Here is a 19795-nt window from a genome sequence, read left to right on the forward strand (position 1 = left end):
ATCTAGCATCTGCCCCTGGCAGGCATGATGATGTTGGGAAAATTCAAGAAAAACATAATGCCCAAAAGGAGAGAGAGAGAGTATTTTAGGAAAATTGTCTGCCATTGGAGGTGATGGAGGCAGGGTGAGGACTGGGACTGGGGGTGGATATACTGGGGACACTGGTGGTGGAAGGTGTACACTGGTGGAGGGATGGGTGTTCAATCATTATACAGTTAAATCTCGAACATGAAAGCTTTGTAAATATCTCACAGTGATTGAACTTTAAAAAAAAAGGTAATGTGGAGTTCATGCCCAATGTAATCAGCTTGATCAATGGCTGAATAAATAGCAGTACCCCTACAACTTAAAAAACTTTAAATATTGGAATCAGAAAGATATTACAGTGGTGATGATGCTTACCTTGCATATGGCTGACCCTGGTTCAATCCCCAGTAACACACATGGTCCCCTTAGTATCACCATGAATGAACCCTAAGCACAGAGCCAGAAGGAACACCTGAACACCATTAGGTATGGCCCAAAAATTTTTTAAAGATTGAAAACCTTAAATCTGCAATCATTTAGAGAATTTCCTATAGTTTCAATAACCTTTGTATGCAGGTGAACTCTAACTAACTGGAATACATAACAAACATGTTCTAAGTTTCTCTGGCTAACCAAATATGAACAAGAAAAAAATACTGTATGAAAGTCCCCCTTTCCGAGATTTTCTAAACTCTGGTTTAGAAAAAGTTTTATGGGCCACTATTCTACTTTGGTATAAGGAGCATGGCAAACAGCTTTTGTTCTCTCTTTTTTTTTAATTACTGAGTATCTCACTGCTTTGAAGTTTCCAAATTGCATCCATAAGCATAAATTTGTGGCAACTCTGAGGTAACTATGACTACTTCCATCCTTCAGATGAGGAAAAATAGCATTATGAGACAAGATCACACAACAGAATCAAAGTACCCACTTCAATGTCTGACTTTGAGACCTGTATCTCTGTCAGTATGCCTTGTAGTTGACAGTCCTGTTGCTCCCCCAGTTCGGAGTCCTGTCAGAAAACAGAGGAATACTCAAGTATTGTATTTTGAGAAAAAATTAGTGTAAAAACTATATAAACAGGTGTGGACAATACGTAAAATAGGCAGAGTAGGAAGAACGGCCCACTGTTGGAAGCTTGCACAAGTGGTGGTGGGGGAGAGGGCAGCTAAGATAAAGAAGGGAGCAGTATGACAATGACAGGTGGAAGTGATCACTCTGGACAATAATTGAATGATGAAACCAGGTGGTGAAGAAAATAGGTAAAGAGATATACATGATAAGTCTTCCTTTTACATAATGCGATATTATGTACCTATAGTATTGTAAACCTAATGTCAAAAGGGGGGAGGGAGAGAGAAGAAGAAGAAGAAGAAGAAGAAGAAGAAGAAGAAGAAGAAGAAGAAGAAGAAGAAGAAGAAGAAGAAGAAGAAGAAGAAGAAGAAGAAGAAGAAGGAGGAGGAGGAAGAGGAGGAGGAGGAGAAGGTGGAGGAGGAAGAGGAGGAGGAGGAGGAGAAGGAGAAGGAAGTGGAGATGGTGGAGAAGGTGGAGAAGGAGAAGAAGAAGGAAGAGGAGGAGGAGGAGGAGGAGGAGAAGAAGAAGATGAAGAAGAAGAAGAAGAAGAAGAAGAAGAAGAAGAAGAAGAAGAAGAAGAAGAAGAAGAAGGAGGAGGAGGAGGAGGAGGAGGAGGAGGAGAAGGAGGAGTAGGTAGAGGAGGAGGAGGAGAAGGTGGAGGAGGAGAAGGAGAAGGAGAAGAAGGAGGAGGAGGTGGTGGAGAAGGTGGAGAAGAAGGAAGAGGAGGAGGAAGAGGAGGAGGAGAAGAAGAAGAAGAAGAAGAAGAAGAAGAAGAAGAAGAAGAAGAAGAAGAAGAAGAAGAAGAAGAAGAAGAAGAAGAAGAAGAAGAAGAAGAAGAAGAAGAAGAAGAAGAAGAAGAAGAAGAAGAAGAAGAAAGAAGGAGGAGGAGGAGGAGGGTCTGTAATAGAGGCAGGCTGTGGGGAAGTGTGGGGAAGAGGGAAACTTGGGACAACACATGCATCAAAAATTTTAAAAATATTTTTCTATGTCTGTCTTTCTTTCTGACTCATTTCACTTAGCATGATACTTTCCACTCATTTTCCGAATATAAAACAACAGAGTGGGAGACTAACACCCAAGAATAGTAGCAATAAGTACCAGGACGCCTGCTCCACATCTTGGAAGCTGACCTCACATGCTGGGGGAGAGGGCAGCTCAGATAGAGAAAGAAACACCAAGTAAAGTGTAGTGGAGGACCCACTTTGGATGGGAGAGGCGGGTTGAAAGCAGACTATAGATAGAACACGATGGCCACCCAGTACCTCCATTGCAAACCACAACACCCAAAAGGAGAGAGAGAACAATGGGGAATTCCCTGTCATGGGGTGGAAGGGGGGTGTGGGGGAGAGGGGGAGACAGCCTGGGAGGGGAGGGACCCTGGGGCTATTGGTGGAGGAGAATGGGCACTGTTGGAGGTATGGGTACTCGAGTATTGTATAACTGTAACATAGGCACAAAACTCTGTAACTGCACCCTCACGGTGACTCATTAATAAAACAATAAATTTTTAAAATTTTAATTTAAAAAATAATTTAAAGAGCCTAGTGCTTGCTGGGTGTCCATCTCGCTGTAGCTTTCTCTTTGTGTGATACTTTCAACTTTATTCTTTTTGTTTTGTTTTGTTTCCATACAGAAGGTGATACTCAAGACTTTAACCCTTCAAACTCTACTTTGCCTATTTTATTTTATTTTATTGAATCACTATGAGTTACATAGTCAAAAAGTTGTTCATGACTGGGGTTCAGTCACACAATGTTCCATCACCTGTACCTTCACCAGTGTACATTTCCCATCAGCTGCCTCTATTATAGTACCTACAACACTGCAAACCATAATGCCAAAAGGAGAGAGAGAGAGAGAGAGAGAGAGAGAGAGAGAGAGAGAAGAAAAAGATGGCAGTCACTTTTCTTTTCTCTCTCTTTCTCTTTCTCTCTCTTCTCCCTGCTTTCCCCTCTCCCACCCCACCCCCCACCCCCCGCCTTGCTCTTTCTCTGGTTTGCAACACAGATACTGAGTGGTTATATGTCTGTTCCTTCATCTATTTTCAGCACGCAGTTCCTATCCAGAGTGATCATTTCCTATTTCAACCAGAGGGCAAAGGATCTTTTATGTGCTCTATGCTGGTCAGCTGCAGATGACATTGGAAACAGGAAACGAGATTTAGGAGGAAACAGAGGCCACTTGTACCCCATGGATCCAACATGTTTTCAAATTCCTGATATTCTGTATCTTTCTTTTGTGGGAATTTTTTGGTTTGGGGGTTTTGGGGGGCTTGAGGGGGTCTCACTCAATAGTGCTCAGGGCTTATTGCTGGCTTTGTGTTCAGAGATCAATCCTGGCAGTGCCCAGGGGACCAGGTATGGAACGAATGTGGGCCAGCTACATGCAAAGTAATCAAGCTATACACTGTATTATCTCTCTGGTCCTTCTGATATTTTAGATTTTGTAGTAATTTATTTTATGAACATTACCAGCTGCCATTGAACTAAGTGTATAGTAAAATCACACTTAAGACTTCCTGAAATTCTTAATTTAATGCCATTTAATCAATCTTTTGTAATGACACGAAGGATTAAGGATTAACTAATTTCCTTGTAGTATATGTCTCTTTAAAAAAATTTTTCCTTGCTGGGGATGGAGTGATAGCATGGCAGGTAGGGCGTTTGCCTTGCATTCGGTCTACCAGAGTTTGATTCCCAGCATCCCATATGGTCCCCAGAGCACCGCCAGGACTAATTCCTGAGTGCAGGGCCAGGAATAACCCCCAAGCATCGCTGGGTGTAATCCAAAAAGAAAAAAAATTTTTCCTTAGATATACCTCAGCGGTAGAAGGCTTATTTTTCTTTTTTTTTTCTTTTTTTTTTTTTTGGCCAGTTGCTAGAAGGCTTATTTTTCATAAATCAAAACCTAAACTCAATCCCCTACACCACAAAAAACAAAAAACAGTTATTTCCCAGTGAAATCTGATTGGGGGAAATATTTTCACCTCCCTGGTCTCCGATCTTGTTCATATTGCCATGTGCATACTGCATAAGCACAGGAGAGCAGTCAGATACCTGAGATCCTAAATCTGAGATCACTGGGAATTAAAAAGAAAAGTAACATCAGAGCAAACTCTTCTCTGCACAAAGGTGTTGAAGAAGGAAGTATCTCAGGGTTCAATAGATCTATGAATAAACTTCTGACTTCTCCACATAGATGCTAGATATTTCCTTGAGAATGCTTTCATAGCAGTTTCTGCCAAGTTTATACTCAAATAATATTTTCAATCCCTAGAGTTGCCAAACAAGAGAAAAACAATGGGAAACTTTAAAGCCATGAATTATATTCCAGACCAGGTAAGAATAAATTATATAGGTTTCAAAAAGTTTCCCTTTCATCCTGGTAGGGCAGTAGCCACACCTGCTATAGCAGGGGGCCCAAGCTCCAAAGCCCTGAAGCATGCAACTGCTTATGTGACTGTGGGGCAGCTCCTTCTAATTCCACACTGCTCACAGCTCTAGAAGCAAAGCAAACTTGATTAGACGATGCATAGAAATCCACTGAGCTCAATGAGCGAAAATAAGAACACAGAGGACTCAACCAGCACCAACCAGTTCAATATATCTTCATGCAACGACTTCAGTGACACCTTTGTGAGGATGCTTAGTAATATCAAAGAAACAATAGCATAGGCAGTTAGAAAATCCAACAGTGCAGAAGAATGAGTGCTGAAATGAAAAAACTCTATGCAGAAATTGTAAGTATGGTAAGTGGTTTTAAAACTCACTAAAATCTCTGAACAGAAGATTAAAAGCCACTGAGGAAAAGATCAAGGAGCTCCCAGGTCAGCTGATAAAAACAGCAGGAGGTGGAAAAGCAGTCTGAAAAGAAGTGCACAGCATACTCTAGAATTATGGATGAGTTCAAGAAGAACAATATAAAAATCATGAATGTGTGAGAGTCCCTAAAGAACAAGATGGCAAATTTGATGAAGAAACAATATATAAAGAAATCATAGACAAAATTTTCCTAGACTTGAAGATTACACACTCCAAGATCCAAGAAACCAGAGGGGTCCCAGCAAAAATATGCCCAAGTAGGAAAATTTCAAGATGCATTGTACTCAAAGTGAAATATTCGAAAGAAAGAGAATATTAGAAGCAAGATCAACAAAGCAAACTACATACAAAGGAGATCCCATAACGTTCACAGCAGGGCTAGCAAATGATACTACAGGCACTCTACTATATAGAGGGATATAGTAGAAAAGCTCGATAAAATTAACACTTCACCAAGAGTATTTTAATCAACTAGATTATTGTTTGGATTTGATGGAACAATCAGAGCTTAAGGGCAGGCAACAGCTTAAGGAATTATTAACTTGGAACCAGTTTTACAAGGAGCTTCTTTGAAGGACAGGACTAACTCCTCAGCACATGGCATTGAGTATAGCATCAATTCATGGTACTTATGGTTGCTCCCTACTAGAGGAAGGTATGTTTACTCCTAGCTTTCTAAAGTAGTTTATACATTTCCAATAATGAATTAATGTCTCATTTATATTGAGTCTTACCAATCTTTTAAACATTCTCTTCCTGAGGATAAAACACTTTGTACTTTTACAGGTCTATTCAGATTTTTCCTTTAAATTTTCTCAATATTCTTTATGCTTACTAAATTTGGCAGTTGTAGCTTTAACTATTTTGTGTGAACTCTAAAATATATTGACAAATGTTTTGATAATTTTATTAATGACAAGAAAGATAGGATTATTGCATAATGAGACCCAAGTACAAAATAAAAGTTAATGCAATACATATTATTCACCAGAGTTGAAAGCATTAATTTTAAAATATTATTTTATTAATTTTTAAAATTGTTAATAATAGATTTATTTTAAGACACAGTGGTTTTGAGTGCCCTAAAACAGATGACTGGTTAAAGAAACTTTGGTACATCTACACGGTGGAATACTATGTAGCTGTTAGGAGATGAAGTCATGAAATTTGCTTATAAATGGATAGACATGGAGAGTATCATGCTAAGTGGAATGAGTCAGAAAGACAGGGACAGACATAGAAGGACTGCACTCATTTGTGGAGTATAGAATAGCATCACATGACACTGACACCCAAGGACAGTAGATGCAAGGGCCAGGAGGATTGCCCCATAGCTGGAAGCCTGCTTCATGAGTGGAGGGAGAAGGCAGATGGAATAGAGAATAGAGAAGGGATCACTAAAAAAATGATGGCTGGAGGAATCATTCAGGATGGGAGAGGTGTGTCAAAAGTAGATAACAGACCAAACATGATGACCTCTCAGTGTCTGTGTTGCAAGCCATACTGCCCAAAAGTAGAGAGTATGGGGAATATTGTCTGCCACAGAAGCAGGGGGAGGGTGGGAAAGGTGGGGGTATACCGGGGATATTGATTGTGGGGAATGTGCACTGGTGGAGGGATGGGTGTTTGATCATTGTGTGATTGTAACCCAAACATGAAAGCTTGTAACTATCTCACAATGATTCAATAATTTTTTTTAAAGGCACAGTGGTTTACAAGGTAGTTCATAATAGTATTGTTACAGGTACACAGTGTTGTAATATCAGTCCTATCACTAGTGTCTCCAAGGTCCCTGTCACCCCCAGCATGCCTGTTGGCAGGCACATAACCAATTTATTTCATATTACTGGCTCCAACAAAACTTAAAGAAATGGCAAATGGAATTATCAGAATATAAATCAACAAATTCAATTTGTAGCAATTGATTGCTATATGATTATAACCTATGTAAATAAGGAAATTCAAATCATTTAATCAATATAGTATACTGTCTATTCTCATTAAGGTAACTAAGTTTTCAACTCTGGCTTCTAATGCATATTACATTAAATTTTATCTTGTACTTCAACCTTATTGTGGTCATCATCATATCTTTCCTGTCATAAATGAAGCTTTTATTTTTGGCCCCATTGCAGGCATACAGCAAATTTATTTCATATTACTTGGTTCAAAAGTTATTTTAAATGACAAAATTATTAGTAAATAAATCAACAAAAGTTGATTTGTGTTGATTTATTGCTATTTGTTTTTAGGCTTTTTTAGTCTAGTAAAGCACAATCATATACACCATTAGTGAGTGCCGCACTCACTGCCATATGATGGGAAGTCTCTCTTGTTCTTTAAAGGAACTTTTTAAATGCTTCTTGCAAAACTAGTTGTCAAGGCTATGAATTCCCTGAGCTTTTGCCTGTTAATGAAGCTGTGTGTATCACTGTCACTGTCATCCCATTGCTTGATTTGTCATCGCTTTGTCATCGATTTGCTCGAGCGGGCACCTGTAACATCTCCACTGTGAGACTTTTGTTACTGTTTTGGCATATTGACTACGCCATGGGGAGCTTGCCAGGCTCTGCTCTGCGGGCGAGATAATCTCAGTAGCTTGCCGAGCTCTCCAAGAGGGGCCGAGGAATCGAATCTGGGTTGGCTGCATGCAAGGCAAACGCCCTACCACTGTGCTATCACTATGTGTAGTTGCATAAAATATGAATTATAATCTAGCTGGATTGAGTATTATTGGTGAGACCATCTGTACATTGACTTTTTGTACAATATCTTTCCATATTCTTTTGGTTTGTAGCCTCATTTGATAGATCTGCTGTACATCTTATGGGCTTTCTTTTGTATGTAAGTTCGCTTTTTATTTTTCTACTTTCAATATTCTGTCTCTATAGTTTGTAATTTTGAGTTTAATATGTCTTGGAGTTTTCTTAATCAGATTTATTTTCAATGGAACCCTTCGGGCTTCTTAGATCTCAATATCTGTAACCCTAAACTCTGGGAAGTTCTTACTGATGATTTCTTTAACTCTAATTTTTTCACGTTTACATTCCTGTTCTTCAGGGATTTCAATGATTTTCATATTGTTCTTCTGAACCCATCCCACTGTTCTCTAGTATGCTGTTCACTTCTTTTCAAACTATTTTGCACTTTATTCTGTTTCCTAGTAGTTTCCTCCTTGGAGCTCCTGGATCTTTTGTGCAGATTCTGTTATTCTGTGTTCAGAGCTTCTATTGACTTAAAAAAGTCAATCTATCTACCATGTTCTTCATTTCAGTCATTTTTTACTGTAATAGATTTTTCTTTTGACTCTCCTACTTTCTTCTGCTTTGTTAATTACCTGTGCTATCATTTCTTTGAACTCATTAACATCCTCATCATAAAATCATTAAAGATACTGTCTTAAGATTTACTGCTGTTCCTTATGTCTTCGATGATATTGTTTTCACTCAGTGATCTTGGTGGGTTTCTACACATATTCTCTATTGCTTTTTTAGTGTTCTTTTTCTGGGAGAGATTTTTCATAGTTAGCCCCCCAAAGAAGGTAGTGAGGGATTAGCTCGAGGTAGCACTCTGTCTTCTCTGCTTGCCCTCTAGAATGACAGCAGTAATAACTGTTGGAAGCATGTTATTTGTTGAGTAGATCGATGCCCAGCTGCATATTTCAGGAGCTGTGGTGTAGATGCTTAATATGACGCAGCCTGGGTTTGGAGGGTGCCGTGATCCACCCGAGATGAAGGGGCTCTTTCTCCATTTGGAGCTCTGCCTCACATCTGGAACAGGCCCAGTGGTATCAGCCAGAGGAAGCCTAACCTGGGATGGTGGAGAAACATGCAGGAGGTCTGAAAACTTATCGATGTTTATGGAATAGGCATTATAACATACTGTGTTAAGTCATTTTAATCTATGTAAATTAGCAATCAATCACTACAAATTGACTTTTATTGATTTATTTTCTAATAATTGCATTTGACATTTCTAGAAGTTTTCTTATAGTTAGCACTTGCAATAATTTTTTATGTGCCTGCTCAGGGGACAGGCTGGGTCAGGGGGAGGTTTAAGTGGGGACAATGGTGGGGAGGAGGTCATGCTGGTGGCTGGGAGGGGGTGTTGTTACTGGAATATTGTGTGCCCGAAACAACTGTGTTCTGAAAGACTTTGTAAAGCACGGTGCTTTAGTAAACTTAATTTTTTTTAAGTTTGTTCTGGCCTGATTGGTGTCAGAATAGGTGAATTTTGGATTTTTACCATTAAAGGAAGCCAACATTTATTTCTTAATAGAATCAACTGTAGAAATACACAAATAAATACAACCATCTTTCTAACTTTATATCTCAAATGTGCCTCAGATTTCTGCTCATTCGCAGGGAGGGGGGTGAACTTTAAAAGGTTTTGTATAAAAGACAATAGGGGCTCCACAAGATAAGTTGTATTATTCCACTGCAATAGCACATCTTATTTTATAAGAAAGGGATATGCCCTAACCCTTTACAACATGACTCATTTACCTATGGAGGGGGAAGCAGACCTCTCCATTAATGTAAACCTGGTGATTTGATTTTCTTTTACCAATGGAAAATCCACAGAAGCCATGCAGTGCACAGCTTACCGTTCCCCTATTCTTATCCTGTGCCTCAAAAGAACAGCATGTGTCAGGTTGTGACTGCTCCTTTCGCCTGAATTCCAGAATGAAAAGACATTTGGAGACTCATCTTCCAGACTGAGGAAAAATTCTGAAGCCAAACTACAGCCTGTAGTAGAGTCGCAAAAAAGATATAAATGTTATCATAACAGATTGAAATTTGGGATTGTTTGTTATCGCAGCAAAAGCTGATTGCTGCACCCAATAAGCTTTTAGGAGCAAAACAAGAAACTGCAAGCACTGAAAAAGAAGTTGAATTGTACAACTCATTGAGCATAGTTGTCATAAATTAAAACTTTCCCTTAATAGACTTTCTTAACAAAACATAGTCAGCTGCTTCTGCAATTCCAAATATATTACAAATGGGCTCACACAGTAATATTGTAGGTGATCAAAAAGTACCGTAAGTGACTTAATAAAGATGCAACTTGGAATATTTGCATTCTAAAAATCAGGATCCCTAGTACTAAAGTCCAGTGTATGTCTGAGTGAATTTTTTTGGCAATCATTGTGTGATGATATGGTTGAGGAAGTGCTTGTACACATACACACACAGACACACACACACAGACACACGTATACACTCACTCACACAGTCAAAATAATCAAAAATATCTATTTTGCTGCTCTGTTAGAGTCCAAAATCATCAACCCTGCCCTAGAAATTCAAATCAAAATGATCTAGTCACTCTAGCATGCAAGAGAGTGTTGACCACTTAAAATGCCTAAAACTCAACTATCAATTTTCAAATCACAGTTCTTTAATTAAAAAAATAAAAAGTTCATATGAAATAAAAGGCAATAAATATGGCAATCAAAAATACCAAAAAAAAAAAAAAAACCGAATCGGAATTGTTAGCTCCATGTCAACTAACCCACTTGCCCTGACCTACAGATTCATAACTAAATATCTGAGGAGATGCAAACCAAGCCACTAAAATTCATTCAGGCTGCTAAAATACACTTGTCTTCCAGCTGAAAACTCTGGGTACTCTCAGGAAGGGGACAAGAGAGTCCCTGACAAAGCCCCATAAGCTACACCCACACCCCACAGCTGCCACCACACCAATGGCCTAACTCCACTGCTTCACTACTAATCTCTGCATAGACACCAAACCATAAAAATCCCAGGTATACTGGACTTCAGATTGAGAATTCTGGGGTCTTTTCAGAGTGGGGGCAGCAGCCTTCTCTTACCCAATCCCCCATACTTCCAGAAGCCCCAGCAGCCACACCCATATCCACAGCTGCCCCCATGTCAACTCATTAGCCCAGTTCTACAGACTCTGAAGTTTCTGACTGTGCAACACCTCCAATTCCACAATACTTATATCCCAACAGGAGCACACCAAATTAGCTGGGAAGGTAACATGAAGCCAACTAAATTCAACAATAAGTACATTAAATATATATATATATATTATATATATAACCCAGGTGAGTCAAGTAGCGACAAATAGATTCATAAATCCTCAGATAAAAACTTAGTAACCTTGTGGTGAGATATAACAATTTTCACAAATTTTCTTTTACTGGAGTATTTCTGATAATTTCATTATCTATTTAGTTATCACAAACAATAAGAAATAAACTATTGTGTCCTGCTAAGGGGGCAGGTTTGGGGAGAGGTGTTGGCTGGAAAATGGAGGAATGTTGGAAAGAAGGTCACTCTGGTGGTAGGATTGGTGTTGGAACATAGAATGCCCTAACAAGTGTATTATGAACAAATTTATAAGCCACAATGTTTAAATAAAGTAAAAGAAAGAAAACTTAAGGAAAGAAATTGAAGCTATTTAGTTTGGGGAAAATATGTGTCTAAGAGTTACATTAGTTGTCTTCACAAACTTAAAGATAACTTCTGTAAGTAGATCAGCTCTGATCTGTATGTTTAAGATATAGAGAACAGAACTAGGAACATCAGGAGAAAATCACCAGTATACAGATTTTGACTGAAGTTACTTGAGTGTTCTGTTAGGGTAGGTCCTGACTGCTGGAGTATGAACAGTCATAGTCCACTGCAAACATAGAGCCATATCTGATTAGCTTGAAGAAAATAGATCAACAGAAGCAAGAACTTTGTCAAAGGATCCAAACATCACAGATCAGGCCAAGTGAGCTATAGTAGCAATAGGCATAAAGGTCAAAGGTAATGTGTTTTCAAGAATTAACATGAATGCCTGAAGCTTCAGACCTTGATGGTTTGCATGTTGATGGTGATAAAAGAGAGTAAAAGCGTGAGAAGAGGCATAACACCCAAAGACTTAGACAGCACTGCTGAGAAGTCCCTTTATATAACAAAAATACAAAAAATATGAAAGCCATTTCCCTCAAGTCTTGGAGGGAAGGTGAATCCCACAGATAAGAAATATTAAGTCTCATAGCTACCTGCAAAAAAAATGAACTCTGACCTCTGTCTATACCAGGCACAAAGGCCAGATCAAAGTGGATTAAAGACCTCAATATCAGACATGAATCTATAAGGTACATAGGGGAAAATGTAGGCAGAACTCTCCATGACATTGAAGCTAAAAGCATCTTTGAGGATGAAACAGCACTGACCATGCAAGTGGAAGCAAACATAAACAAATGGACTACATCAAACTAAGAAGCTTCTGCACTTCAAAAGAAACAGTGACCAAAATACAGAAAGAGCCCACAGAATGGGAAAGAATATTTACCGAATACTCATCTGATAAGGGATTAATATCCAGGATCTACAAGACACTGGTAGAATTGTATAAGAAAAAAACCTACAACCCCATCAAAAAAATGGGGAGAAGAAATGAACAGAAGTTCCCTCAAAAAAGAAATACAAATTGCTAAAAATGCTCCACATCATCAGGGAGTTGCAAATCAAAACAACAATGAGATATCATCTCACACCACAGAGACTGACACACATTCAAGAGAACAAGAGCAACCAGTGCTGGCATGGATGTGGGGAAAATGGGACGCTCACTCTTTCACTGTTGGTGGGAATGCCAACTGGTCCAGCCTTTCTGGAAAACAATATGGACAGTACTTCAAAAACTAGAAATTGAGCTTCCACATGACCCTGCAACACCACTTCTGGGGATATATCCCAAGGATGCAAAAAAGCACAGTAAAAATGACATCTGTACCTATATGTTCATTGCAGCACTGTTCACAATAGCCAAAATCTGGAAACAACCCAAGTGCCCTAGAACAGATGACTGGTTAAGGAAACTTTGGTACATCTACACAATGGAATACTATGCAGCTGTTAGGAGAGATGAAGTCATGAAATTTGCTTATAAATAGATAGACTTGGAGAATATCATGCTAAGTGGAATGAGTCAGAAAGAGAGGGACAGACATAGAAGGACTGCACCCATTTGTGGAGTATAGAATAGCATCACATGAAACTGACACCCAAGGACAGTAGATGCAAGGACCAGGAGGAGTGCCCCATAGCTTGAAGTCTGCTTCATGAGTGGAAGGGAGAGGCAGGCAGCATAGAGAAGGGATCTCTAAGTAAATGATGGCTGGAGGAATCATTCGGGATGGGAGATGTGTGCTGAAAATAGATAACGGACCAAACATGATGACCTCTCAGTGTCTGTGTTGCAAGCTATAATGCCCAAAAGTAGAGAGACAGTATGGGGAATATTGTCTGCCACGGAGGCAGAGGGAGGGTGGGAAAAGGAGGTATCCTGGGGATATTGGTGGTGGGGAATGTGCACTGGTGGAGGGATGGGTGTTTGATCATTGTATGATTGTAACCCAAACATGAAAGTTTGTAACTATCTCATGGTGAATCAATAAATTTTTAAAAAAAGAAATACCAAGTCATATAGCCTACAGCCAGTATAAATCCAAGGGTGTATCAGCCAAGAAACACTCTTGCTGAGCACTGGGCATCAGGCCAGGGGCCAGCTTGGCACTATTCCAGAAGATGAGTGGAGAATGAGAGGAGTCAGCAGGAGGACAGAAAGACAGCCATGGACATGAACTGGGCTGTGCTGGCTTATGCTCCTCTATCACTCAGGCCCTGAAAGCACCATGTTCAAAACCTTCACACATATCAACCTCTGCACTCATCACTACCACCTCATGAGCTGGGAACCATTCTTCACTTTTCAGATGACACAACTACAGCACAGAAAGGCTTTGTCCAGGTCACTTGGCTAGTTAAAGCTTAGGCAGATTTTTGAATACCAGAAAATTGACTCCTAAATTGTCCTTAACTAGGAGCCCAGAGCTGATCCCGAGAGAAGCTTTGAGGCTGGTGGCAAAGAGAGTCACCGAGTCATGGTCTACGAGTGGGAAGGGGCCTCACAAGTTTCCAGAAGGTTCAATAGCTGCCAAGCGGGACCCATCCATTTAGACACCTTGTCTCTGATTAGGCTCAGGTTGACACGGGACATTTATTACAACTGTATAGCCATCACAGCTGTCCAGCCATGTGAATGGGGCACCTTCTATTAGCCAATGATTCTGGTGCTCCAGATGTGCCAACAAAGGTCAGACAGCTACACATCAGGAATATTTGTAAAATCAGACAGAAATGGTTTGGGAATGTTTACAGTTTTGTTAATCTTCCTTTCCTTCCTCTCCTCACCTTAAAAGGCAGGCCACAATCTAATTCTACAATCCTACCTACTCAGTGAACTTCTAAGCCATAATTGTTTTCATCCCTACACAAACCTGCTTTTGTCATCATTATTCTTGGAGCCACTGCATCGACAAGCATGCCCACAAACACCACAATGAAGACTCTTCTCCCCAAGACCCCATAAGCCATCCTTAGTTATAACTGTGAAGTATCTTGAGAAAGCTGAATTAAAGTGCTAGGGAAAGCACAAACACACATTTATTGCTCATCTTGGAAGGACAACAGCAATGAGCTTCCAAAACTATCTTTGATTAACATAATCTGGGGTGATGAATATGGATATTGCCAATAGTCTCTTGGAAACATGTTTTCCTTTCGTACATTTTGTTCTCTCCAGTAAATTTCCTACCCAGAAAGGAAATGCTCCTCCCCACCAAGCTCCTTTGCATCAATAAAACAATAATGAAGAGGAATGAAATGGAGAAGGCAGATCCAGGAAAGCTTTCTTATCACCCTGAAGCTTTGTTCTAGTTGGCTTTCCATGTTTTCACCAAGACTTCTATTTGCCTATCAAAATAGAAACCTCTCCCTCCCCAAAGAGGCTGGTTCATGCCTAAGCTTCTTTGTGGCAGTTTCTGATCAAGGCTTCAGGAGGAAAAGTATCCCAGAAGGTGTAATCTAGACACTGTGTGGAATTTAGGAGAAAGTTGAGAAGATATGTAGCCACTTGCCCAGGAAGAGAAGTCAAATGTCAATGTCAAATCCATGTCTATACATAGAAAATGCCCACATATGTATCCACCAGGGTTTTCCATAGAAGGAGAACCAGTAGACTATACTCCGGCATCTAGGGGATGACCTATCTTGCGCTTACATATTACGGAGTCCAAGAAGCCCCACAATCAGCGTCTGCAAACAGGAGAGTTTGAACTGGGAAAGTTGGTTATGTGATTCAATCTGAGGTCAAGGGCTGAGCAGTCGCACAAAGGGGCTGATGCTCTAAGCCCCCATGGGAGTCCAAAGCTCAAGGACCAGGAGCATCAATGTCTGAGAATGGGAGATGACGTCTCAGTTCAAGCAAAGAGTATGAATTCTTTCTTCTCTTCTGCCTTTCTGTCTCTGAGACTGGGTGGATCTGACGCCACCCACCCATCTTTACTCTATCCACTAATTCAAATGCTTATCTCTTATTTATAGACCCCCCCCCCCTCAAAGACATACCTAGAGACCCTGTTACACCAGTTCTGCCTCCCTTAGTTCAGTCTATCTGGTTTTCTCACTATAGTCCCTACCAGTGACACAGGGAATAGCCCCACCCTACCAGATCACCTGAGGATCTTTTTAGAATCCCAACATATAGGCCACACCTCAGACTAATTAAATTGGCATTTCCAGGGTGAGAGCCATGGATCCATGCTTCCAAAAGATCTTGTGCAATTCCAGCATGAGGCCAAGATGAAGAACAAAGGTTTCTGAGATCAGAAAACTTACACCACTCTCATAAAACTTACCATAAAACCACATGTATTTATCACTGCCATGACCTCCTCATTTCCAACACATGTAAGCTGTGAGGCTCTCCTTCCTCTCCCATGGGTGCCCCCCACCCTTCTCCTTGACACTACCCTGTGAGGTGCTGCCAAAGCTGTTGATTTTCATGGAGTTGCTGGTCTCTGCTTGCCTGCCATGCTTGGCAACAGGCCCACAACTCACTCTCATTTGATATATCCAGAATGAAGTAAATACATGCATGATTCTACAGTTAACTTTGCATAGTGGCTAATGCATTGTATTGTGTTTTTCATGAGCATCATTGCTTATATTGTCGATTTTATTGCAACAGATCTGCTATACTCTCCATAAATCATTGTGGATTTGAGATCTTCCAGACTGGAAGCTTCCAGAGGTCTGTGTGTGTGTGTGTGTGTGTGTGTGTGTGTGCGTGTGTGTTTGGGCCACATGCTGTGGTACTCAAGGCATGCTCCTGACTCTGTGCTCAGAGATCACTTATGATGTAGCTCAGGGTATTATACAAGGCGCCAGGAAATCAACCTGGGACAGTCTCAAGCACTACTCACTGTACTATCACTCTGGTCCCCAAGAACTACATTCTGCACTGTATACCTAATACCATTCCTAGGATATAACAGAGGTTCCATAAATGTTGGCTGAGTCCAAATTAAATAGTTGTGTATTTTAATGGTCCAATCGAGTTCAAGAGTTTGGGTAACAGAGTTGTTCTTTGATCTTTCTTATATACATGTGATATTCTTCCTCACAAACCTGTAACTCTTAAAACTAAAGTGCTCAGATTGAGTATGTGTACCAGGTGCTCATATATCTGAGGCACTAGGTTTGATTCTCAGCACCACAAAAAAAAACTAAATAAAATTAAATGCTGACATTTTGGTTGATTTTTTTAATGATGCTGATATATTGAGTGGCATAGATATCCATGACAGTGGTGACATTTAAGACCTTGTCAAGAATTAAAACACAGGGGCCGGAATGATAGTACAGTGGGTAGGGCTTTTGCCTTGCATGCCTCCGACCTGGGTTCGATCCCCAGCATCCCATATGGTCTCCTAAGCACCGCCAGGAGTAATTCCTGAATACAGAGCCAAGAGTAACCCCTGAGCATTGCTGGTGTCAACCAAAAAGAATAAAAAAGAATTAAAACACAGCATGCAGCAACACTGTCAAATCTAGAAGTAAATTACACTGGGAGGAACATCACCCAATCCTTGTGAGACAAACTGACACATTTCACCTAATACTCCTAATTAGCTAATGTTTGCAAAGCCTTTAGGATTAGACAAGTGTTACATTAAGTGCTAAATGGTATTAATTACTAATATTGGTAATTGCATGAGCTGATACTTATTGTAAATGTAAATGCACTTGATTAATCTGTATAGTACTTAAAACCAGTGCTCAGCTGAACTTCCCAAATGTATTCTAGAATTATATAAAACCTCTGGTTTCTAAGGAAAGTAGCTAAATGAAATATTTGAATTTTTTCTAACTTCACAAGACTTCAGGAATATTTGATACTATATCATCAACTCTATTGTACATATAAATTATTTTAATGAATATTTTATACCTTCTTTAAATCCTGAGACAAAATTATAGATAATCTACCTGTATGTAACAAATTTCAGCATGTACAATGCTGAACACTCAGCCAAGAGCAAGGAAGTAATCAGATGACTGCAGTATGTGAAGAATCCTTGTAGATGATCAGTTTCCAGAGGTGGACTATGGCAGGCATGCTACAACATGAATGCAATAGTCATGGAAATCTGGGATTTCCAAAATAAAGAACAACTTCTCCAAAGTGATGATCTTCCATGAGCATGCTCTATAGTAACATTCCTAGAAAATACACTGTGCCTAACTATTTTTCAAATACCTTGCATTTATATATAAAACAAAGTTATGTTTTAAGTTCTGATCGTGATGACCAAATTTTTATCTAGAAGACTGTCTGGTGGTATAGACTTCTAAGGCTTGTGTACCAAATGCCATGAGCACCCCTACCAATCCCAATATTTAAAAGCTATAATAAATGTTTAAAATATGTCTCATGTCATTTGAAAGCATTTTTTTAAACCTGGAGAGTGACACTGCCCCTTTTAAGTAACATGTATCTAATTTTACTTCCTTGTGTGAAAGGAGAAGATTGTGTTCCCCACTCCACCTCCCCCAAAATATCACATCTCACAGACTAAGTCCTAGCACAGCAGGGCAAGAAAACACGTATAGTTCTATAGTTTGTACAGATGGGCATACTATGTGCCAGGTAATGTCGTAAGATCCTTTTAGAGCTATGGTCTTTTGAGTTTCTCATCAACCCTAGACAGAAGGCTCAACTACCACACACACACACACACACACACACACACACACACACACACACACACACCCCACAATACAATTAAACCCAAGGCAAAACCTACCCAAGATCAAAGAGCAGTAGGTGAAGTGGGCCAGTGCACACCATTTTCTTTTGAATGACCTTGTTTTGGACTGGAGGAAAACAAGGGGAGACATGAACCTCTCCACATCATAAGTACACAGAATAGTGGCAGCTCTATTCACTGACCATGCCATCTTTGGTTCCCATTTGATCTTATTTTCTTATGCTTGATTTTTTTCTCTTGCAGGCATACATGTCCGAAAGGAGGCTGCTTTGGATCCCTCTGGACTTTTCCTAAGAGGGGGATTACTGCTCACTAGATGAGACATAGAAGCATCTATTAAGGCTTCATTAGCCCTCTGCAACAGTTCACCATCACAGTAACCACAGACCACTTCAGAATGAGTGGCTTCCTCGCCTCCCTGGATCCCCGGAGGGTGCAATGGGGGGCTGCCTGGTATGCCATGCACTCTAGAATCCTGCGCACCAAACCAGTGGAGTCCATGCTGGAGGGAACTGGGACCACCACAGCACATGGCACAAAACTAGCCCAGGTGCTCACCACTGTGGATCTCATCTCGCTTGGTGTTGGCAGCTGTGTGGGCACTGGGATGTACGTGGTGTCTGGTCTGGTGGCCAAGGAAATGGCAGGACCAGGTGTCATTGTGTCCTTCATCATTGCAGCTGTGGCCTCCATATTATCAGGTAAGAGTCTTGGGACAGGGAAAAGGTTGTGACAAGATTGTTGGCCAGTTGCTGTTCACTCCACTCTTCAAAACGATTCTTGCAGTAAGGTGATAAAGTCGTTGTGACAAATTCTTTATACTCTCTTCTTGTTTTGACCAACAGAAACGTCTGAGCAAAGTTTTGGCTCAATAACTTGCCTTTTCTTTGTATTTTTTAGAACAATTTGTTATTCTAAAACTCACATATCTTGCCATTTCTCATTCCTTGTCATGTTCTAGTGACTTTTTTAAATTAAAAATCTCCATTTCATTGGAAGATAAAGTTACTCCCCTTTCTGGGAAGGTGGATGCTGCTAATGCGAATATAATAAATATAATAAATAATGGCTAGACTGAAGAGTAAAATACTAAGTAATAAACATGATATTATTGGGATTCAATGGGCAAAAAATTGGCACTGTGATATCCTGTAGGAAACCAATCTAGGGAATTTAGAGAATCACAAAACACTATCTGACACAGAACTCGGAAAGATTGATATTGATAAAGATTGACAGTGGTAGCTGAAATCACCTCAACTCCCCTTGAAAATCTTAAAACTCAGTGTGTATTTGTTCAAATGAGGTACCAGAACTTACATGTTGACAATTTATTAAATGTCGGTCATATTTCCTTTTCTTCTTCTGCCACTTGAGTTATAAACTGAATTTTCTTCCCAGAACTTGGAGAATAGGTAAGTGACAACATTAAGTAGAAAGAAAATGAAATATTTCTATACTTGATTATATTGCAAAAGCATGAGACTTTGCTGGGGTTTGGAACAACTCCAATACAGGTAATGAATATCATGATCTCAAATGTTTCAGGAGTTAGTTATAAAATCTAAGTTTAGTACATGAATGCATACTATGACAAGAAAAGTTTCAAACTAATATCTAGATTCAATACTCTTCAATCCACAAAGATACTGTGTACAATACAACCAAAATTTGATCTATATTTCTGATTTATATCAGAAATCTTTTATTTTTTAGACAAGTTTTTATTTTG

At 39.8% G+C, this 19795-nt stretch overlaps 1 protein-coding gene across 3 annotated transcripts in view; it reads left to right on the forward strand.

The window, feature by feature from the left end:
- The window catches only part of SLC7A14 (solute carrier family 7 member 14), a 148245-nt gene that overhangs the window by 65427 nt on the left and 63023 nt on the right, over window positions 1-19795 (forward strand). For all 3 annotated transcript variants that reach the window (XM_055125289.1, XM_004618873.3, XM_055125290.1), the window contains one exon: window positions 18307-18764. In XM_055125289.1, the coding sequence (XP_054981264.1) occupies window positions 18461-18764 (304 nt within the window). In that variant the 5' untranslated portion in view covers window positions 18307-18460. The remainder of the gene's footprint in view (window positions 1-18306; window positions 18765-19795) is intronic.

Source organism: Sorex araneus, chromosome 2 (assembly GCF_027595985.1).
Source record: "Sorex araneus isolate mSorAra2 chromosome 2, mSorAra2.pri, whole genome shotgun sequence".
In the NCBI taxonomy this organism is placed as follows: domain Eukaryota; kingdom Metazoa; phylum Chordata; class Mammalia; order Eulipotyphla; family Soricidae; genus Sorex; species Sorex araneus.